We start from the raw sequence: 23179 nt of genomic DNA on the forward strand, positions 1-23179 counted from the left end.
CCACCGGCGGCGGGACGGCCATTGGGAGCGCGGCCGTCACCGCCCCGCGCCGCCGCGCTGCGGGGCCGCCGCGCCGGGCCGCGCCGGGGCGAAGCGGACTCCGTTCCGCAGAAGAGGAGCGGCAAGGCCGGCACAGGGCGGGTGAGCGGCGGGAGGGCGCGGAGCCCCGCGGGAAGGGAGCGGCGGACGGGGCGGCGCTGACAGCCGTGGGCGCGGGGCGGCTGCCCGGCCTCGGCGACGGCTCCGCCTCGGCCGCCCCGGGTCTCTCGGCGCTGCTCGTGCGACGCGTTCCGAGATCCGCGCGGATGCGCGGCGGCGAGCCCACGGCCGCGGTGCCGCCGTTAGAACGGCGACGCGCGCTCCTTCCCCATGAATTAACGTCGTCTGCGGCCGTCTCGCGGTCGAAGTCCCGCGGCGGGGCTCTCGGGCTGCGGGCGCTCGGCGGCAGCTGCCGGGCCGAACCGCAGGCGCGGAGCTGCGCGTGGAATTCTCCGTCTCGGTTTCGCCGCATTCATCGCGGCGGCCGTAGCCGTACTGACGGCAGCGCGGCTGAGCTGCGTGGGAGGCGGCGGGGGCCGGGGGCCGCCCCGGGAACGGCAGCAGCACCGCAGGCACCCGGCTTCGCCTGCAGCACAGCCCGCATACCTTCCGTTCCTCTGGGATTTCCCACAGTTCTCCTCCAAACTCTCCGTCTCAAAATTTCAAAGGACGATACCCAGAAAGCCGTTTATTTCAGCTGCCTTGAATATCTTAATTCAGCTGTGTGAATTTTCGGAAGCATACAGGTTGTTTAAATGCACATCTCTGACTGAAAGAGCCCTGGCCATCAGCTTCACAGGGGCTCTTTTTAAAATACTGCTCTTCACTTTTTTTCCACGTCATTTGACTGGGGCTGGCTCTGAGCAAAACGGAACCCGTTTTTCAAAGCCGACATTTCCACTGATCACCCCTTTTTGCCTTTCAGACATGGCCATGCCCAGTTCCCTTCTGTGGGCTGTTGACATTTTCGGGAGGGTTTACACTCTGCCTACAGTTGGCCAATACTGGGAGCTCTGTAAGGACGCACAGCTGGAATTCAAGCGGGTCTCTGCTGTCAAGCAGTGCTGCTGGGGAATAGCCTGCGACCATCAGGTGTACACCTACGTATTCTCGGGCGACGTTCCCATCAGATACCAGGAAGAAACCTATGAAAATCAGGTATGCGGTGTTATGGGTACTTCTGCCATCTACTCTTCAGAATGAAACAACAGTACATCCTTAGACCAGCTGTCTCTGAACGTTTTTCTCATCCTATAAGTTGTGCTTCTGAGGAGCACAAACGTGCCAGGTACGTTACTCTTTCAGTGTTTTCATTCCCAAAGGAAAGTCTTTCCTAAAGCAACGGCAGCAGTGCTGCAGCACTCTGCACAGCGCTTCAGATGGGAGCTGATGAGCGCAGTGGGTGACAAGCACACATTCCCTGACAGAAACATCCAGTGTAACTTCCAGCCAACAAAAGCACATTATTCTTAAGAAAATACTATTTTTGTAATGTATCAGTGGATTATCTGATATGGACACTGACTCTTCATTAAAGTCCATTTCCAGCTTTTTTGTATTAAAAATGTTATTAAGATGATCCTTTCCATGGAAGATACTTGGAAAGAATGTCTTTAAATTAGTATTTTAAAGAAAACTTCTCTGTTTTCTTTTTAACTTAACCAGAAATTATTTGAGAGACAAAACAGGAGGATTCTCTTCAATACATTTCACAGCTTTCTAAGGGGTAAAGGGAGAAATGTAAGCTGAGAACAGACGTTAACTTACCTACATAGGTGAAAATATAACAAACTAATTTAATACATAATTTAACACTGATACAACTTTCCACTCCAGAATGTTCCTTCTTCAAGGAAACACGTTGTTTAAGAAGTGCAAAACTTTAAAAGCTATTTGGTTTGTTACTGTAAACTTTTGTTTGTTGTAGCCTAAGAAAAATGGAAAACAGGATATTGGAAAATACAAAAAAGTTTTCTGCAAGAGCCAACAACAACAGAATTAAACTCCAGCAGCACTCTGACATGCAGGGCAGCATTACCTGACAAACCTCACCAGTGTTTCTATAATGGGCAACACTGTGGGGGAAAAAAAAAGAATCACAGCTGTGCTGGTGAGAAGCCAAGCAAGTTATCTGTTCTGCAACTGATTAAAGCCAGATTTAGGAAAAAAAAAAAAAAAAATCCTCTTTGTAACATAAGGTACAAGAGCATTTCCTGATGTAGTTGTCTTGACGTGGTTTCTGGCATAGAAACAATGCTGTTTTCCTGGTGTAGGCAAGATGCTAATCATCTTTCTCCCATGAGTTACACCAGAAATCCCAGTGCCATCTACGCAGCAGTTATCCTAACACTGCAGTGTCACACATCACCAGTGCACTGCTAGCAGTAAGCTGCATCGCTGGGCATTCCTGTTTATGCAGCTGAAAGCTACTCGGCTGGGACCAGCACTGCAGCCCAGCAACCCTTCTGTGATACTTTAGAAAAGCTGCTTCCAAAGAACACGAACTGCAGTTGCAGCATCAACTCCTGCTCATCCACCCCAAGAACCAATCTCATTCTGATCTAGTCTGAAAATAAACCCATTGCTCATGATTCCGTTGGGGTTTGCAGATTCCACTGTGGCGAGGGGACCTCAAGTAAAACATTTCCTTTATTTCCTGGCAGCGCTGGAATCCAGTCGGGGGCTTTTGTGAGAAATTACTGCCCAGTGACCGCTGGCAGTGGAGCGATGTGAGCGGGCTGAAGCATCAGCAGCTTGATAGCTTCACACTGCCTTCACCACACTGGGAGTGGGAGTCTGACTGGTATGTGGATGAAAATATTGGAGGGGAACCAACAGAGAAAGGGGTAGGTGAACAATACTGAAAAGAGATCTGTTCTGGGAACCCTTAGTCTGTAAGCTAGGAGGCATTTGTAGAAGTGGGAGAAAGGTCTGTGAAAATAGAAAGCACTTAAGTTGCCATAGCTGCTTCTTTCTGGGAGATAGCTCAACTACAGCACAGCATGAGGAAGAATCTTGTTTGAAGGCTTCTTAAATTTATAGAAGTTGTTTCTTTTCCTTGGATTGGGCCATGAACTGCTGCCAGCTTGGTATCACTGCTTTTCATAATCATTATGAAGAAAGCAAAATGCTTTACTGTGTCTTGTTTGTTCTGTACATATCATGCAGAGGAATTGGGACATGATTCATAAATCCTTCATAGAATTAGCTGGTCTGTTTAATCAGGCTGTCGGGACATGCACAGAAACTTGTGCTGGGTTTGTAAGAATGACGGTGTGCAGAATTCCTCCAAGTAAAGATTTCAGGCTTTTCCTTGCTGCAGATTTTCATGAAAGAAAACTTCTGTTTGCAGGGCTGGACTTACGCCATAGACTTCCCCAGTACCTACACGAAGGATAAGAAATGGAATTCTTGTGTGAGACGCAGGAGGTGGATCAGATACAGGAGATACAAGTCACGGGATGTTTGGGCGAAGGTTCTGGAGATCTTTTTCATATTAACTGAAGTGATTTTTCTGAAATCACAAACTAATATCCCTGTGCTTATAGTTGATTATTGTTGCCCTCCAATTTGGACCTGGATTCCTTGATTTCCAGCCTTGTAATTTGTGCGAGCATAAATGGAAATTGGGATTTTCCATAGGAACCCGTGGCAGTAAGGTGCCACATTTCATGCTAATGCCATAGAGATGCTCAGCTCCTTTACAAATTTCAAACCAACTGTTTAAGTTACCTGGTTATTTCACAAAGCATTCTCTTTCAAGACAGTGCCTGTTTAACATCATTTACCAGCTCTGTCCTTTATCTGTATGAATAACTGTTCCTTTAATAATTTCTGTTCCGTTCTGAGAACGTGCAGAAATTGTAGTTCATGATGTTCCAGCTCTCCAATTCAAAGAACATTTCCATGGAGTGTTCTGCAGCAGAAATTTCCTTAGCTGGGGGCTGAAACAATGACTCCATATTGCTCCAGCTGTTTCTCCACTCTGTATCTAGTAGCCTACAATGACAGGCAGAAGCTCCATGCCTCACCATTTTAGTAAACAACACTTAAAGCCATCCACACTGATCAAACTAAGCCATCAGCCAGCTCACCAATTCACTGCAGCACTTTCCTTCTGTTCCCAACCATCCTACCCTTGCTTCAGATTGTGTCACACGATGACCCAGACCGGTTGCCAGACCCGTTCAATGACATCTCGACTGGAGGATGGGAAATCACCGATGAGCCTCCCGGCCGCTTATCAGTATGGGCAGTTTCTTTACAAGGAAGGGTGCGTGCATATTACATAAGTTTCCTAATTTGAATTACTACTGAAAAGGAATTAAATACTTTTAAAGCAAGACAGGTTTGTTATCATCTTACACCGGTAAGAAACTATACTGTTTGTGCATCTGGCAGAGGATCTAAGAACTGCTGTAAGACTACATTGTTTGACAACCTGTACTCTAAATGGGGAGGCTTAGTATCTCCTATGGTTGCTGGGCTTTCGAAGCATTAAACCTCTATAAACAGCCGAGTCTTACAAACTTGGGCTGACTGGTCCTGAAAACTGCTCACTGTGGCACCAGTTAACAAAGAGAAAGGCCTGCTCCTTAAAGTTCTCTAGAATTGGAGAGATTTGAGGTTCTGTTAGAGTTTCCAAACTTAGCAACATGGAATCCAGCTCTGGAACGTTACCATTTTCTATTGAAAACTATCCATCTTTTTTCTTTGTTTTTAGGCCATCCTAAAGTCTATCATCTTTTGCTCAGTGATGTAAAGATGGCTTCTTTCTTTCCATTATTGTTAGAGTTGAGTAGCCTTCTTTGTCTCTAAACAATTTCTACCTTGTGGTTTCATGAAGAACAACATTCTAACAGGTAGCCTGAGACTTTAAATCACGCTTCACTCTGCCTGGCAAAGTAGAAAATCTTGGTTAAATTGTTTAAAAAAAAAAAAAAAAAAAAAAAAAAAAACCAACTTCCTATGGCTCAGACTCCCTAGTAGTAAGTGACAAGCATCCCGCTCTTAAGGCTTACTTGACTGACATAAGACACTTTCATTTCCCAAAGTGAAAGCTTCTGGAGGCAAAATGTATTTCTAAAAATGCTGCTATGGCACTGAGCAGTTGTGTTTTGAGCATCCATATGCCCACTGCACGCTGCTTTCTTTGTTTGATGCTCTTACACCCACTGGGGTCTCAAAATAAGCACGCAGGCAGTGCAAGCAGGCCAGCGGATGGACTGGATGTCTCTTGAGAGCTGCACAGAGAATAGAATTTTTACCCATATTGCAGCAAACTGTGCTCAGTGAAAGTGAGTTTGGGCTCTCATTCTAACAGGAACACATCTGTGCTGGATATTTGTTCCTCCTTGGTTGTTTTTTTTCTTTAAAACACACTGTGACAGATTGAAGTGTTGGTTTTGTTTTAAATCTTGAAATATACACAGAACTTACTGCAACAAGTCACGTGTCCAACCCAGATTCATTTCTATGATAAAAGCTAACCTGTGAAAACACCTCCTCCCTTAATAAATAAAGAAATAATCTTAAATAGCATAAAAATATTTTTAAGGGCCAGAGAGCAAACATGGAACAAAAGGAACAAAAAAGGTGCTTGTTAAAGAAGTGTTCTTTCCAGTCCATCAAGATGTCATCATGCTTGTCTCAACAGTTTCATTGTTGTAGTCACATTTTTCTTTCTTTTAAAACTTGCCTAGGTGTGGTACAGAGAAAATGTTTGCCATCACAATCCAGAAGGTTCCACGTGGTCCTTAATCAGCACTCCTGGTGAAGTTGCACAGATCAGCTGTGGGCCCTATGACCTCCTTTGGGCAACTCTGTGGGAAGGGCAAGCTATTGTGAGAGAAGGAATTGACAGGAATAACCCTCAAGGTATTTTATATTCACTGGGAAACTCCTTTGGTTTTTGTAGCGTTTAACAAGAAAGTCACATACAATGGCTTCTGTGTTTTATTTCTTGCAGGAATTTCCTGGAGCACTGTGGAGTCCCCAAGCTCTGAAAATGGGATCATGCACGTCTCTGTGGGTGTTGATGTGGTGTGGTGTGTCACAAAGGATCGGAAAGTAAGAGCTTAATGCCCTGGGCCTGTTTTTTTACTTCCTTTTTGTATCTGCTTTTCTGAAATGGGCAACTAACTTTCATAGGAAACACTGGTGATTTGGTCTCCCTATACCTACAGTTTGGGGAATTCCATTCCCTCTTGCTATAGGAATGCACTCTGGTTTGTGATACGCATAGTTGAGTGCAACTTGACAGATCTCTTGATATTGAATCTTCCCAGGGAAGAAAGTACGTTTGATGTCAAACACTAAGACACTGTAATACTTCTGGATCCCTTACTTTGACACTGTAACTTCCAGAACTTACAGTTTCATAGAAGATAGGCAATGTGAATGAGATTCTTTCGTTGGCTGTATCCTTCATGGGCTTCCCATGATGTTATGTGACTGAAGCACAGGAACTGCTATAAGTCAAGACAGTCACACCACAATAGAGTAGCTCTTGCTTTAGACATGCATTTTGGGATAAACGAATGCCTAGTGGTTTAAAATAATTGAGTTACTCTGGATTAATGAGGCACTGTTTGTCAACTGTGCCATTGTACCCAACTGCATCCTGTCTGCTCCATGTGCCAATAAAGCCACTATATAAAAATAGAAAAGCTAATATGTTGTAAGGCTATAATGCAATGAAAAGCACAACAACAACAGTAAGAAAATCCTAGGCTGCAGCAAGTGAGGATATGCCCAACGCAACAAACATGGACACAGAAATGGGGCAGGGGGGAAAAGCTACTTACCTTCAGAAGGCCTCAGGTATGCAGGGAGGATCTCCAAATGAGATCCCTTTGCCTCCACTGCCAGCCCTTAAATGAGGGCTGGGAAGGGGTGGATCCTGGTTCCACCCTTCCATCACTCAGTGCATTGCATTGCATTGCATTGCATGCACCTGAGCTCCCCTGGGCTGCCCTTCCCACCAGGTGCTCCATCACTGCTTCAGGCCACGACTCAGCATTTCCACTACACGTTTTTCTTCAAATCTGCCCAAAACACTCAAATGCTGGGTCTGCCACACATTTCAACCAACAAGTTCTAACATAGCTGCTTGCCATTATAAGTCCAGATCCTAAATATAAACTTCCAGCTGGAAATTCTTCCAGGTACCCAGCCCACACACACTTTCTGATTGGTAAAAACTAATCTAAGAGTAGGCAATTTATAGAGCAGTATCTCTGAAAAGATCCCTCTGACAGCTCCTTCTGTCGTCCCAGCTTCACAGGAATGCTATTTGGAAGTTGATATAGTCACCAACAAATAGCCTACAATTTACATGTAAGAGCAAATATTTTTCCAGGGGCTGAGAAACTGTAACTGTCCTAAGAATTATTTTATCTTCACCTGATTAAAACTGGTGCACTGAAGAAAGTAAATTTCACCTGTCAGCATGCCAGTACAGTACAGAAGGGGCAAACCTTAAACTTCAGTTGTTGTTGTTGCAGGTGTGGTTTAGAAGAGGTGTGAACTCACATAATCCATGTGGAACAAGCTGGATTGAAATGGTTGGAGAAATGATGATGGTGAACGTAGGCTTAAATAACCAGGTAAGATAGCTGTGTACAAGTTGTGAGGCTACATGTGTTCACTGCACAGCCGGGGGCCAACAGCAATGCCCAAGAGGGTCCATGTGACTGAACTGCTAGGAAGCAATGCATGGCTTTGTTCTTCAGAAGATAGCAGTCAGCACATCGCCTGTGTGACACATTCATGTCTTCTTGTGATGGTACAGAATTTTGATATTGCAACTACAGCATCGGCAGTAAACAAGAACAGAAAGGGAAAATGCTGAGTTTGGCAGATTTTCACAGTGAATTTTCCAGTGCTGCACCTTTTCTGTAAACAGTACCCAGCTACATTCCATGCCGTTTCCTTCACTAAGCCCTTTCCTTCCCTAGGTCTGGGGAATTGGCTGTGATGACAGAGCAATCTATTTTCGCCAAGGTGTCACGCCAAGTGAGCTCAGTGGGAAGATGTGGAAGGCAATTGTTTGTGGTCGAGAGAGTGACAGATCTCAGACGGGGAGCTCAACAAGTCTGCTCAGGTGCTTCGTAAAATACCTGATTGAGTCTGTACACGAGGAGCTTCAGTGCTAGGAGATACTTTGGTACAGGCAGAGAGAAGCAGAGAAGGCATCTAACCATTATGTACACCAGAGAGCATTTACTTTTTTGCCATTAAAATTAACAGTAGGCAGCAATTGCTGCTCTAAGAGCAGAAGCTGATGCTCCCACTTTGGAGCTCACTGCACGCTGGCAGTACAGAACGTGTTTTACCAGGCTTTAGTATCCCTATGTGAGCCACTCTTTAATAAAATAAGACATTACCTGTGAAATACAACGAAGGAGTGCAAGCTCCACTTAGCATTCCCCTTCTCAGTGTCACCATGTTTCTTTCTCAGGAGATGAAGGCAGTACCTCCCTGCTGGGTGCTGGCTGTTGGCTGTGCAAGATGCCAACACTGCACACTGCTGCTGGCATGCTGCAGAAGCTACCTGAGACATTGCTCTGAGTAGAAGCCCCCTCTAGCTGAGACAAAAATCACAAAATAATGGGCTTTTAAAAATCCTACTATTTCATATACAGAAAATGTGATGTTGCTTCAGTGTTTTCCTGAGAGTTGTAGGCAGCGAACACCCTTTTTTTCCCCCCAAAAAAATGAGTGGAATCTCCTCTCGTCTTTCAGTTTTACTGTACTGATCTGCCAGATTCGTGTTACTCTTCTCTTAATGATAGTTTCCTACCTTTAAAAGAATCTACTGTATCTCTCCTAAAGCTGGAAGGCTGCGTTGATTTCTGTGGTCTTGGGCTTGTCTTACTTTACAGTATTTGAATTGTAGTTAATTAATTATCTATTTGTCCTTCAGTGCTGGCTGTTTCTTTACTGATGATATTCAGAACCACACAAACGCCATCATTCAGGGTGATGCAGACACTTCCTCGGACACAGAGCTCTCAAGCATACCCACAAACTTCAGCAGCACACCCCCAGTGGGAGCAGCAGCCAGCAGCACAGGCAGCCAGGCAGCAGGAGCACCTGCCAGTGTGACTGTGGATCCTCTGGACTCTGATCAAGAAGCCCCTGCTGCTTCAGCAAATAACGAGAAAGCTCACCTTGAAAGCCGTAAATCCACAAATCCAAATCCTCCTGCAGAGCTGCAGTGGACAAACATTGACTTAAAGGAGGCCCACAGGCATGCAGTCCTCTCCATCGGCACCTTTGCAGAAACATCCAGCCTGTCTTCCCTGGGCATGTTCTCTGTGGGAGCTGAAGAACAGTACGGAGCTGATGAGCACCCACTGTGGGCCTGGGTGTCCGGGGGAGGCTGTCTTGTAGATCTGCACAGCCCACTGAAATGGTTCGCTGTTCCATCAGGTACAGTTCAGTCACTGCAGCAGACCATCATTTCCAGTTATGGTTAATCACACTCATTATAAAAATGATTTTTGCTGCTTGTTGTTTTGGTGCAAAACTTCTGGTAACACATTAGCTCTTAATGCAGTGTTTTGTTACACTCCGTGTCTGAAGATAGTGCTGCATGTTGGGATTGAGATACAAAAACGTAAAGGTGGTATTTTCTCTCAGCTTCTGTAAGAATTTGGTAAAAAAATAATCAGTGTGCTGGAAATGCAGCATCGGGCAGAACCCAAAACAGTGCTGAATAATAACTAAAGCAGTGAGAAAGGCTCTCATGAGAGGGGCAAATGCCACAACCTCTGACTCCCCTCTACCATCCGCAGTGAGACAAGGGTAAGACAGGAGTCACTGAGAGGCCCAGTAAACTGAGCCCCACTGATAACTGAATGAGGCTGGAACGCCGACTCTGGCAATAATGGAATATAACCACATCTTCAAAATAAGCCATGTACTGTGGCATCCCTGCGTTTTCTAATGGCATAACAATTAATGCATGGTACTTGTTAATTATCTCCAGTGAGTGACAAGTAGCAAAATCTTTTAGGCTGGACTGGCTCAGTCTGGTGTTCAAAGGAGAGTCAAGGATTCCTTTTTCACAGGACTGTATTCCAAGGTCACTGAAATGTACTGGTTTGGGTTCTGTTCCAGGTCTGTCGTCCTCTGCGCAGTCTCTTTCTCTGTCCATCACTCCAGCACAGACAGCAGCATGGCGAAAGCAAATCTTTCAGCAGCTCAGTGAAAGGACAAAGAGAGAACTGGAGAATTTCAGGCACTACGAACAGGCTGTTGAGCAGGTAAGCCATGAGGACGCCTACGTCTGTCCCCTGGGCACTTGGATGTAGCAATATTGGGTATCAACAATCCACTTCTGATGTACTGATCTGAATTTACTGTCAGCTTTCTATTCCCCTCTTTATTTTAGTCTGTGACAGCTCTCCTGCAGTACCACTGTCAAGGTTCCCTGTGGGAAACCAGCAGCTTAGCAAACACTGGCTAGCAGTTTTCACCTAAAAACATCAGCTCATCATTCTGTATAGGCATAAATACAGCACTGGTCAGCCATGGCTTAATATCCTGAAGCATCAAAGTCAGAAAAACATTTGCAGCCATGGAACACTGTAAGAATTATTCCACCACAATATGAGGATCTCTAATTGAAATAGTGACTCACTGTTCCTCTGTGACCATTAGGTGATTAGTTAGCTTGCATCAATAAAGCAGTGACGATAGTATCAATAGCAGCACTGAAATGGCAGCCCTTCTCTTTGAAGTTCCCCCTTTTTAAGACTCCTCAGCTCTTTTCAGATTCATTCATGGTTTGAGCCTCTTCACAGCTAATTACTGAATGCCAGTTGCTAAGTCTGCAATTCATTGTTTAAAAACAGTTGGAGTCCAGAGTTTTAATTCAATTTTAAAAAGATTATGTCAAAACCCCGGTAAGTGGGAGCAGAAACTGTGTTATAATAAGGGACACAATAGTATCAGTAACTGATTTATACATCATTTCAGTGCCTTTCTATACAGTTTTGTCTGTTTTCATTTTGTTTGTCCCTGACACTAATATACCCTGTGTCAGAATTAACAGATGTGATAAAGACCTGCAGCAGAGATTTCCTGTGCTCACAAGAAACAGTATTTGGGAAAAGGAGTAGCCTTGCAGTTTCCTTACTTTGGAAAATTCATGTTTGCATTACAGTCAGTTTGGGTTAAAACTGGGATGTTGCAATGGTGGAGAAACTGGAAGCCTCATAAATGGATGGATGTGCGAGTGGCACTGGAGCAGTTCACTGGGAGCGACGGAATGCGTGACAGCATCCTGTTCATCTACTACATGTTTCATGAGGAGAAAAAGGTGCGTTCAGCTTGAGACCTCAAAAGAATCACACATGGCAAAGAAAGATCCTGTGAAGGAAAAGAAGTGTTTTTAATTATGACATGTTGTTGTTTTGGGAATCAATTTGAAGGTATCCCAGGGTAATAGTGAGCCTGAAGCTGTTCTAAGCTAGAGCTATGTTAATTCTCTGTCAGAAACGCCCCTTCAGCAAGCATCCACAGTGCTTAATCCATCAGCTTTGCACTAATTGGGATTTCCTCTGGAAGCTCAAAATGTTCCCAGCTGTGAGGAAAGAAACAAGCTTAGCTGGCCAGAGTCATGACAAGTAGGGATGATGCATACATGCAACAGAAATCAGAGGAGGCATAGGCCTGGAAATTGAGTTCCATGTTAGCAGCAGGATTCCTTCTGTACCAAGAACTGACTCTTTGCTGTGCTTGTCAGGAGGCCTTGTTCATTGTCTTGAAGTGCAAGACTGCCAGCACTGAGCAAGGAATATCTTGAGTTTGTTCACCCTGGTCACATTCATTTTCTCTCTTCTTAGTATATTCACGTGTTCCTGAATGAAGTCACTATTATAGCTGAAGTTCTGAAGGAAGGCAAGCACTCCTTTGCCCTGTACACACCTGAAAGGACAAAGCAGCGATGGCCAATCTGCCTGGCAGCCACAACAGAGCAAGAAATGCATGACTGGGTAATTTGTGAATTTTTCATTTCAAGCTGACCGTCTTTGAGATAAGACATAAAAGCTAGTCTCTGAAATCTGAGCACTGCATTTACACTATCTGGACCCCTTATGTATCTCCACAAATCAAGTATTTTAAAAGTCCTATTCAAATTTCTTCACAGGCAGCTGAGGCTTCCTGTCTCCTCTGCTGTGAATCTGCGGTTATCTGCCGTTCTCACTGAAGAAGAATCCTTCTGGTTCTCTGCCTTTTGTTTTTTAGCTGTCTCTGCTGACCATGTCTTGTTGTGAAAGCAGACGGATTCAAGGCCCTCCTTCTCACCAAGCCATTTGGTCAGTTAGCTGTAAAGGAGACATCTTCGTTAGCGAGCCAAGTCCTGAGCTGGAGGCTGGACCACAGCCGATGCCGTGCGATCAAATGTAAGAAGCTGTGCTTTTAGCATGGGCTGCCATCCTGCAAAATCTGTCTTCCATGTCCAGTCAGTGGCTTTGATGGGCTGCCATCTGTATCAGTGTCTGAGTCAGGAAATCTGAAGTTCTCAGCTTTCCCCAGTCACTGTAGCCCAGGAGCATCTCCTGTTTAGTTCTATTACGACTATGACAATACAGTTCTGCAAGCTCTCCAGGCACAAAGTAATCAGCCTCAGAACTGATGGGTTAAAGGCCAAACCTTCAGCTTAAATAGCCCTACTTTTGAGTTATTTCACAAAGTGCCTTTCAGTAATAACACTTCAGAAATACTGTAACCACTTTCCTTCAGGGTAGAGCTCCTTCAGCATCTGACAAATCACAAAGCAGATGTCCTCTTACACCTTACTTGTGGAGATCTGCAGTTTAGGCCATCTCCCTCCATTCCCGTAACTAAAATACTCCTCTGTGGTTTCTTTACTTTCCCCATTCTTCTCCCAAGAATTACCACGGCTGACTGGCTGTATAAAGCCCACAAAAGGATTCATCTGCCAAGATTAAAAGTATAGGGAGAATTAAATCTGCCCTATTTTTTTTCTGATCTCCATAGCAGATATATGTAATTTTTGTATTACTGATAGATAAAGGCAATTCTTAGAATTAAGAATGAGGATGAAGTTACAGCAGAGGCAGTGGATGGCTGCTAAGAAGTACAGATAGTAACCAGACTGTTCTAACAAGCTCACAAAAGAAAACAAAACATAAGCTACAAAATAAAAGGGAAGCAATATAATTCAGAGCCTGACCATCCCCAGAGGAGACTGACAGGTTCCCTCCAGCAACTTTGCAGTAGTTGTTCAGAGGGAATGCTTTCAACTGGCAACTGCCTTCACTCACTGAATGAGCAGAGGTTAAACAAACAAGGAAATAAAGCTGCCATTTCCTCAGGATATGACAGAGTTGAGAGGGGTAAGAATACGTTCCTGATGGACGTGGTATGGGGTAAATGTAAAACGCTGTCACCTTTCTGGCAGGTTTTGGCGTCAAGTTGGAGGTCATCTTCGACTGGTAGAGTGCAATAACCGCGGCGTGGTGTGGGGCATAGGATACGATCACACCGTGTGGGTCTACACTGGTGGATACGGAGGGGGCTTCATTCAAGGTACGGTGACTGTTCTCCTGTGAGGTGCAGATTTCTTTCTTATCTTCCCAACTGAGTCAGCTGTTCATGCTGTCCTTCCTCTAGCTTTTCTAATATGTAGGGCTGTACAGGCAACTGGGCACCCATTAGGAAGGATTTGGCACTGCAATTTGATATTGTCAGCTTGAGAGTAAGAAACAGAATCATCAAAAATATTACTGTGGCTAATGGAACTGAAAATGCAGAGTCTATGAGGTTTACCTTTCCTGTAATCCAAATGATTTATTTCCCATAGGACTGGCCAGTAGTGCTGATAACATTTATACGCAGTCGGATGTGAAATGTGTTTACATCTATGAGAACCAGCGGTGGAACCCAGTCACTGGATATAGCAGCAGGTTGTTTTCTTGATTTGCAGCAATTATTTAGTGTATTTTTTACTCATGTCAAATGAAATGTCCCAGGGTTTGTTCTAGCTTTGTTAGCGCACAAAACCTTTCATTTCTTTCATTTCTTCATTATTAAGGGCAGTTTTTTCCTCTCCCCTTTGGAATTCTGTTGTAAATACCTTGCATTCTCTGTGCACGATGTCACTGCAGAGGCCTGCCCACAGACAGGTACATGTGGAGCGATGCGTCTGGGCTGCAGGAGTGCACCAAAGCCAGCACCAAGCCTCCTTCACCGCAGTGGTCTTGGGTAAATCTTGCTTTGAAAGTGTTTTCACAAAGAGGGTAAGGCTTAGCAAGTAGGATATGAAACTTGGGATCTGGTGACCTGGGTTTCTCTTGCGGGCTTGTCACAATGCTTAACCTTGGTTTCCTCATTTGTACAACAGTAGCAGTGCTCCATAGTCACAAGAACATTAAGAGCTGGGGGTTCTGGCTGTTTTGTTTGTCTTGTGGGAAACAGATGTCTGTTCAGGTTGTTTCATTCTTCAGGTGAATTAAAGAGACCTGGGAAATTCTGTGTGACTGTATATTGCAAGTAGTAGAAGATTTCTAGCAAGCATGCCAAAAGGTGGAAGGGGAAGTATTGAAATAGGTTGTTGTTATGACCCACTCGGAGCTTACTGTGCTTGTCACTGTCTCGTGGCAATAGGTGTCCGACTGGTACGTGGATTTCAGTACTTCGGGAGGAACTGACCGGGAAGGCTGGCAGTATGCAGCAGACTTTCCAGCGTAAGGAGATAACTTTTCCTGCTTTAAATCCTCACAGGCATCTTTTAAGTTCTTTTTCTCATTTGTTGTTTTGCACATTAACCACGCTTTATCAGGGACAAGCAAGCCTTGACTGCTCCTGTCCTATGGGGACAGTAACACTGAAATTTGCAGGGGAGGTAGGGCAGCAGGTCTGTCTGGTGGACAGAAGCAGACAATGCTCTCAGGCTGCCACCGAGGTTGGAGATGCCCTGACATGCTCATGAACATATATTCCAATCTGTTTTGGTAGGTCCTACCATGGCCACAAGACAATGAAAGACTTTGTCCGACGGAGGCGCTGGGCAAGGTGAGGAACTGAGATAGGAGCACAAGGTTTGGAGTTGAACGCTAACTGCTCCCATAGTCTCCTTTAACTACGAGCGGAGGAGTCATCACACAGTGAGCAAGAGTAACAGTAAGGAAACCCGCAGTGAATAACCCACCTCCAGTAGAGAAGCTCAGGGTCCATAGCATTATGGCTGTTATTTTAAGCAGATAAGCTATTCGGTTTTGGGGGATCTGTAGAAAAAAAGTCAGCTAGTGATTCTCTGTATCTGCTCTCAATATGGTAAATTATTAAGGAATAATGAGATCTAGGCATTCTAATTCACCTAAAACAACAGGAATATGTGCCATCTATAGTAACTGTTTTAACATATGACTCCCACATGCTGTGCACTAGGCCACAGATAATCCCAGCCCCATTTAAATCACAGTGCACCACATCCAGATAGAACCAGGAAAATAGCAGACTGCAATTATTATATTCTACTGAGAAGGAAGGTCTGTGCATTTACTGTTTTTCCAGCTTCCCTATGCTTTCTCTACTAGAATACCTAATAATATGCTAACAAGTGACTGTGATCTGAGAATTATGCATTGTTCAGTTTGCTGCTGAGGCTGCAGAGTGTTTCAGCCTTTGTATGATATCTTAAGAGGCCCTGAAGCATCAAGCCACTGTTGTTCCAGGCTATGCAAACAACCAAAATCCATTTCATCAAAATATGGACTTGAAATAAATGAAGCAACTTGAGAAATATTCTTAAGCCTGAACAGTTCTTCCTGCTTTAACATTCAACTTAAAGCTGGAAACAGATAGGGAACAGCTCATGGCCGGATGCTGTTCTTCAGAACCGGAGGCAGAGGAATGCCCTGAGTTTTTTTGGGTATTTGTTCCACACAGAAATATCTGTTGTGACCACAGAATTTAACATAGTTTCCCTAGCAGGCAGCACCACTGTGCTGCAGCTGCCTCAGAAAAATGCACCAGTCTCAGGATGACCCATCTGTAACTTAGAAACCTTTTCTCTGCTTACCTTAGAATGCTACATCTGCTTTCTAACAGTTGCCACCAAAAAATCAAGTTGTAAAGCAATTCCCCTAGCCAAGACACAGGAATGAACTGTGTGTGGAGCTCCTTGTGCAGTGGGATTCTCAGCTGATTTCACCATTCAGCTGCTGTGCACTGATTTACAGCTAGGATGCAGGACAGCAAAAGCTGCCAACTCCTCTGACAGCCTTGGTTCTATGCAGTGAAATCAGAACAGATGTAGTAAAGCCATTTTAAATTAAAACAAAAGAAACAACCAAAAATTCTCATTGTACCTATTTAACGAAAGGACCTGAGGACTGTTCACAGTGAAGTCAACAACGGACCAGGGAACAGATTCAGTTATAGAAAGTACGTACTTCTGATGGGTCTGGGGTTTTTTTACTTCAGAAAATGTAAGATAGTCACCAACGGGCCATGGCTGGAAGTGCCTCCTGTTACCCTGTGGGACATCTCCATAATTCCCAGTTCAGATGCAGATGATGAAGAATCAGTAGCACTGTGGGCAATCAGTGACAAAGGAGACGTGCTCTGCAGGCTTGGAGTGACACAGCAAAACCCAGCTGTAAGGCTCCCTGTTTATTTTTATTGCCTTGTTGATGTATTTAATGTAATTACCCACGTACATACACGCAGTCATGCAGTGCCCTCTCTCAAAGCACCTCGTTATTTTTTTTCCCTTCGTGTCCCAGATTTCAAAGTCCTTCTCCTGTAACTGTGACCATTTTCTGCCCATGTTTCTTACCTCAGTTTGTGTCACGCTGCTTCCAGTAAGCTCTCCTGTCCTGGGTGATCTTTGAAGGTCCCTTCCACACAAACTCCCCTCCCCTCCCCTCTCCTCTCCCCCATATATTTCTCTTCAGTAAGTGCTTTACTTCCACTTTCTGCACTGATAACTTTGTTCCTTTTTTCCCCCATTGTTGGTAATATTTACATCCCATTCAAGTAAACTGCCCTGGGACAGAATTTCCCTTAACTGTGATTGTAATCTAGATGCCACTGATATCAATGGGGTTTGCCCACTGGCTTTCTGTAACTCTGCTCAGTTAAAAGGGGGTGCTGGGATTCCTACAGGTGTGACTTTCCTGTGTACCGAGATGGAAGTAACGACCTCACATCCAATAAAGCACACAGGAAGGAGCCAACAGTAGCAGCACCCCAGCAGGAGCACACCTTTCCTCATAAACATGCTGAAGCAACAAATTAGGGCTTATGTGCACTAGCTTTGAGCTATATTTGCAATTGGAAAAAAATGTAATATACATATATTGTATATGCATGCATCATACATGTAATATACGTCAGTATTTGGAAAAAATGTGCAAGAAGACAAGCATGTATAGGGATTATTCTTTTTCCTTCCTGCTGAGCCTGTTACAACTGCACACATCTGTATGACAGCACAACAGCAAGACGGGGAATTTGTACGTGGCATCTGAAAACAGATTTTAACCTGTTGATTTTGGGGATTATTGGTCTGTATAACCAAAAAAGAGTAATTTGAGACAAGAAGTCAGTCTCTATCCCAGCCACTCAGAATCATGCAGGCCCTGAATTCCAGAGATTTTAACTGGAAAGGCCCTGGTAAAGTTCAATCAAACTATTCATTTCAAGGATGCAATCATCTTCAAAGATCAGGAACCTTGTTTCTGTTCAGTCTTTTTGGTTTTGGTTTTTAATTATTATTACTTAGAATATTTTTCACTGCTTAGGGACTCCCATTTGGTAATCATTAAAATAATTTATCAAGAAGTTTTTAACCAGTTCATCTCTGATTTGTCAGGGAACATCCTGGCTCCACGTGGGAACAGATCAGCCCTTCATTTCCATCTCGGTTGGAGCATTTTTCCAGGTGTGGGCTGTTGCTAGAGATGGTTCTGCCTTCTATCGGGGCTCAGTGTCTCCAAAGAAACCTGCAGGTGAGCTCTTGTACTTTTTTGGTACAATCTTCACCTTATACGTGATGCAAGCTCTACTACATTGCCATGAATAACCATAGCATCCTGTTAATTACAGAAGTCAATTAGCTTTTCACTTGGGTGATTTGGAAACGCAGTTCGTCTCCAAAAAGAAGTTGTGCAAATGCACTGAGTGCAACATCTTCCATGGCTCCCGTGCACAGCTGTGCATTTCCACTGCAGACATTTCCAAGAACTCTTATATGTGATCTTGTTTTCTCATTATTTTACTCTCCTATTTCTGACTTCTAGGTGACTGCTGGTACCACATTCCTTCACCTCAAAAACAAAAGTTAAAACAAGTCTCGGTAGGACGAACGTCAGTGTTTGTGTTGGATAAAAATGGTAAGGGTTTTCAAAATTATTTATCAATGTTGGAAAAAATAGATCAGTACACATCAGTCCAGGCCAAATCATCTGCTTGGACAGGTTGTTATTCCAAGAGGAACAGAATTTCTTACTAAAAGAGACGTGTTTTGCAATAGCTGGTAGCACCTTAAGCAACAACCCTCATCTGTTCCTCCATCCATGCTGTTTTTTGGAAAAAAGTCACAGAGGTGACTCTCAGGAGAGCTGCACACAAGGCTTTTGTGCCTGAAGCCCTAAAACAGAACTAAGAATACCTTCCTGCTGCTAAAGCCAGAAACAAGAGGCTGCACCATGAAGAAACAAGCCCTTCGCACCAGTCTCCTTCAGAGACCTTACTCTCATGTTCTACTTCTCTAAACCGTAGTTCTTCATATAAATATTTTTCCTAAAGATTTTTTTCAAACCAGAACAGTGGCAGTTTTCCAGAAAAGCTATAGAGTAACCACAGAAACACACATTCCAAAGTAGGGACCTTGCTGTAAAACATCAGTCAGAAACATCATGTGTGCCTGCTCTATGTGGAGCAAAACCCCAAGCTGCAACCAGGACCTTTTGTTCCCCAGGCAATCTGTGGTACCGGCAGGGCATCACGCCGAGCTACCCGCAAGGATCTGCTTGGGATCATGTCTCAAATAACATCCGTAAAATGTCTGTGGGGCCCCTGGACCAGGTGTGTATGAAGCTTCCTGGCACACCATCAGGTTATTAAAAATTATGCTCAACGTATTTTTGTAATCAAATGTTCTTTGGCATGGTTTTATTGCACACTATGATTATCTGAGTGACAGAACCCTGACAGCGTGACAGAACACGACAGTGAAGTAGTGATACAGCCATTCCTTCAAAAGCCCTGATGTTCTATTTCTCTAATATTTCTATGCATAACCTCTTTCCTGCCAAGCTGTACTCTGGCACTGTTTCCACTACAACCCAGCTATCCGGTTGGGTGTCTGAATTAGAGCAGTCTGGGCTGCCTGCGAACACAGTCAAGCAGGCTTAGATTTGCCATGTCTGGGAATTGCAGCGTGAAGAACAAATGCTGTTACTGCCTCTTTTTGCTTTCTTAAGGTCTGGGTGATAGCTGACAAAGTGCAAGGAAGTCACGGTCTGAGCTGTGGGACCGTCTGCCACCGCACTGGGGTTCAGCCGATGGAACCCAAGGGCCTGGCGTGGGACTACGGCATTGGGGTACGTGTGGGCACCGTGCTGCACTGAGGGGGCTGCTCGGAGACAGGCAGCAAGCTGGTGAGCTAGCTAGGGCTTGCACACCCGCAGGAAATCAACTAGTGTTCTCCTGTTTCATTTCCTTTTTTAAATTAAATGTGATGGATCGTGCAGTTATAGCTGGAAGTCATTTATTTGGATTTTAAATAGGTAACTTGAAAGTTAAGAAGTCATGAATAAATGTTATAAAACCAGCGGTGCACGTACAGCAAATACTGTACTTGCAGGCTGATGTTTCTCTTTTTGTATTTATCGATCCTTCATAGGGTGGATGGGAACACATCACAGTCAGAGGAAACGCCAGCGAGGCGCCCAGGAGCAGCGCGCCCAACGCCTGCGAGAGCCCCACAGAGCCCATGGGGTCAGAAGGCAACGGAAGGAGAGGGAAAACAGAAGGTTCCAGAACGCCTCTGCTGGTCAGTGAAAGACAAGAGGTGGACAGAAATGCAGTTAATTGTTAAACTGCGTTTTGCAAACAAGCGGTAGTCAGTAGAATTTAAAAGGAAACTAAATGCTCATTGCCTGAGAGAAAAACACGAGGTTCTTGTGCTACTGATGTATTTTACCAAACTGGAATTTGCAATGGGGTAATTTAAATACTGATTTCTTCTACTAGGTCGTGTGTAAAATGTGACTTCATAGAAGTAAGAGTTTTGTCAGGACAGGAAAGCACTGCAGCCAACCGTGTATCACTGACCCTTTTCCACAGCTGCTTCACATCCATACAAATGTGAAAGTCTTTGCATACAACCATAGCATTTCTCGTTTTTTTTAGATTTCACAGTATATTTTAGAGGCATACTTGACAGAGACATCAATATAAGTGAATCTGAGGCAGTTCCAGTGACTTGCACTGTGAACGTAACTACATGACTATAAACATTTAGGCAGTCACAACTTTGCTCACCTTAGTCCTGCTTGTGTCAGCCTGTAGAGCTCCAGTCATGTTACTCCTGTTCCCATCAGGAAAACTGAACTTCATACAGCTCAGCTCACGATGCAGTTATCAGTAAGGGACAACTTCTGCCATCTTGGCACACAGTAAGTAATATCTTAATCAAGAGGTGGAATCACTGGTCTTTGCATGACTGTGTAGACAGCATGGCCTATTCAGTCTTGCTAAGACAGGCATGATCTCATGCTAAATTGTCCCAACAGCAATACATTTCCTCTCCACCTTAATTGGAACCCTGATAACTGGGGGACAGATGCCCACCTAATGATGCTGGAAGGGACCCGAAAGCAGAGAGGTGAGGTTGTGCTCCAAAGAGCTGCAAGGTTTGCTCTCATACCGCAAGGAGAAGAGCAGGTCTTAAATAAGATTCTGACTTCACATTGGTAGGGATGCAAAATAAGTTCACTAGTCCCAAGAGACATTGCCACCATACACTACTGCAGATTCAGGAGGAGGCTGTGCTCTTTACTAAGTGATTGATTCATCCCTTTCTTACAAGTGACCACTTTTCATTCCCAGAAAAGCTTATTTTCCAGTCTTTTGCTTATCTTAGTTAAACTGTGACATAAAACTATTTGCAGTCTAACCCATGAAGTGCTAAGAAAGCACATTGCCCCTGGCAGCAGTTTACAATCCTTTTCCCTGTGTGTGTGACTGTGTATGAAGTTATTTTTGTACAACAAGCAGCGTGATGTGGTCTCAGTACTGTATTTGTAGAACCAAAACTGAAGTTTGCAAGTGTTTAAAGAATATATTTGACATTCTAACGCCAAGGAAAGCACTGTTTCCAAGTCCAAATGTGAATGAAGAGTGAAGATGCTGAGTCTCAAAGCCTGCTGATCTTTCTGACTGTGATGATCTGTTCCATACTTGCATTGTAGAAGCACCATAAGTGACGTTTGCATAAATTACCATACACGGATTTTTGCATAACTTGCACGGTAGCTCATCCAAATAAAAACGTTACCATATACATTTTTAGACGATTGCTCGAATTATATTTTCTCTGCGACGCATAAAAAAGCTTTTCCTTTGGTAGCGTTCCCACGTCCAACCCAAACGGAGCCCAGCAGACTGCAGCGCAGCCCCGCAGCCCTTCACGCGCTCACCGCGTTACATTCAGCCCGAACCACTGGCGCTGTGACGGGACGGATTTATCCACACCGCGCCGCAATCGTTACGGCCGGGCAGCTCCCAACGAGGCACCGCTCAGCAACTTTTCCAACGCGTTCCTCCCTTTGCCAAAGCAAGCTGGCAGCGACGCCAACGCCGGCTCTCCCTCGGAAGCATCCGGAGGAGACCGCGACGACACGCGCAGGCCTCCCCGTAACGCAGCGCACCGCCGGAAGGCCGCCCGCCCCGCACAACGCATGGCGCTCCTCGCGAGAAGACGAGCCCGCCAACGCCTCGCGGCCCCCAGCGCCGCCTCCCGCTCCTTCCCTACAAACGACGCCGCACCGAGTTCCCCGCCGATCCCCGCGGCGCCTCGCTCACCCCGGTGCAGAGCGGCTCCTCCCCGCCGCGGAGGTCCGGTCGCTCCGGTGGCGATGGGCGCCTTCTCACGGCCGGGAGCGCCCGCCTCAGAGCCGGGGCTGCGGAACGTCCTGTGGCCACGAGCGGCGGCGCGTTGTAGGCGCAGACGGCGGGAAAATCAGCCCGCACCACAGAACGGCAGCTTCTGCCGCGCGGCCGGCCCTTTCACAGAGCTTTGTACCGCAGTCCGGCCCTGCAGGCGCTGCGCTTCTGGCGTCGCAGCCGCATCCTCGCGCTCCCTCACAGCCGCTCTCCCATCTCGGCGCCCGGGAGGAAGCCGGGCTGCCCGCCCCGCAGCGCGGCACAACAGCCGCAGCACGAGGCTGCAGCAGGACGAGGGGCGGCAGAGCTGCTCGTCCTCCGCCCGTAATCCAAAACGCACAGGGGTTAAGGAGCGCGGCGTAGCAGAGGAGCGGCTGTTGCACGAATTAGGATCCAACAGCGTTCGGCAAATCAAATCCGCCAGAGGCCGGGTTCCGTCTGACACAGGCACCCCGTACTGAGAGCAGAGCCGACCGAGGCGCGGGCGGTCCGTCGGGAGGTTGCAGAGCTGAGGAGGAAATCTCAGTAACAGAACTTCTCACGGCGAGGGGAAATGGATTTCTGTAGTGCGATCCTGCTGCAAGAGCTCCTGCTCTATTTATTATGCTTCACAGCACTAGAATCTAGCAGTAGCACAGAACGAATCCCCATCACATTACAGGCTTTGTTAGCAAATAATTTGCAACTAATCATCGCCCAATGTAAGACTATATTGAAAGATTAAGGTTTTTGTAAAAATGAATGATTTGTGCATCATTTAATATCCTTTACAAACAGCCCAGAAAGCTCCTTTACTCGGGAGAACTCACACTCTAAGGAAGCTCTGTAGGTGTTTACAACAACAGTATTTTTAGAAGCTGTCGTGCTTTGCAAGATTTGAAATCACACTGTGTATCTTAAGTACCACAATGCATGTCCAGGACACAATAAAACCAAAGTAACATCTTCCATTGCCTTTAGTGAACTCCAGAGCTGATTCCGCACT

The 23179-nt window shown here is 45.3% G+C and overlaps 1 protein-coding gene across 1 annotated transcript; it reads left to right on the plus strand.

Annotated features, from left to right (window-relative positions):
- The first annotated feature begins 43 nt into the window (after window positions 1-43).
- TECPR1 (tectonin beta-propeller repeat containing 1) lies at window positions 44-21619 on the plus strand. The gene is made up of 25 exons (XM_048961884.1): window positions 44-141; window positions 965-1197; window positions 2703-2885; window positions 3392-3514; window positions 4187-4312; window positions 5742-5916; window positions 6008-6108; window positions 7545-7646; window positions 7998-8143; window positions 8966-9474; window positions 10165-10310; window positions 11213-11368; window positions 11895-12044; window positions 12298-12455; window positions 13478-13605; window positions 13880-13982; window positions 14184-14280; window positions 14683-14762; window positions 15034-15090; window positions 16504-16678; window positions 17897-18032; window positions 18324-18416; window positions 19004-19110; window positions 19509-19628; window positions 19931-21619. The coding sequence occupies exons 2-25, from the start codon at window positions 967-969 to the stop codon at window positions 20123-20125; spliced, it is 3597 nt and encodes a 1198-aa protein (XP_048817841.1). The 5' UTR covers window positions 44-141; window positions 965-966; the 3' UTR covers window positions 20126-21619.
- Window positions 21620-23179: the final 1560 nt, after the last annotated feature.

The sequence above is a fragment of the Lagopus muta genome, chromosome 15, assembly GCF_023343835.1.
Source record: "Lagopus muta isolate bLagMut1 chromosome 15, bLagMut1 primary, whole genome shotgun sequence".
NCBI lineage: Eukaryota > Metazoa > Chordata > Aves > Galliformes > Phasianidae > Lagopus > Lagopus muta.

Coding starts and splice junctions, on each gene's coding strand:
- TECPR1 (XM_048961884.1), top strand. CDS start 967: ATGGCCATGCCCAGTTCCCTTCTGTGGGCTGTTGACATTTTCGGGAGG. Junction 13,606..13,879: donor CGGAGGGGGCTTCATTCAAG/GTACGGTGACTG, acceptor TATTTCCCATAG/GACTGGCCAGTAGTGCTGAT. Junction 14,281..14,682: donor CTTCACCGCAGTGGTCTTGG/GTAAATCTTGCT, acceptor TCGTGGCAATAG/GTGTCCGACTGGTACGTGGA.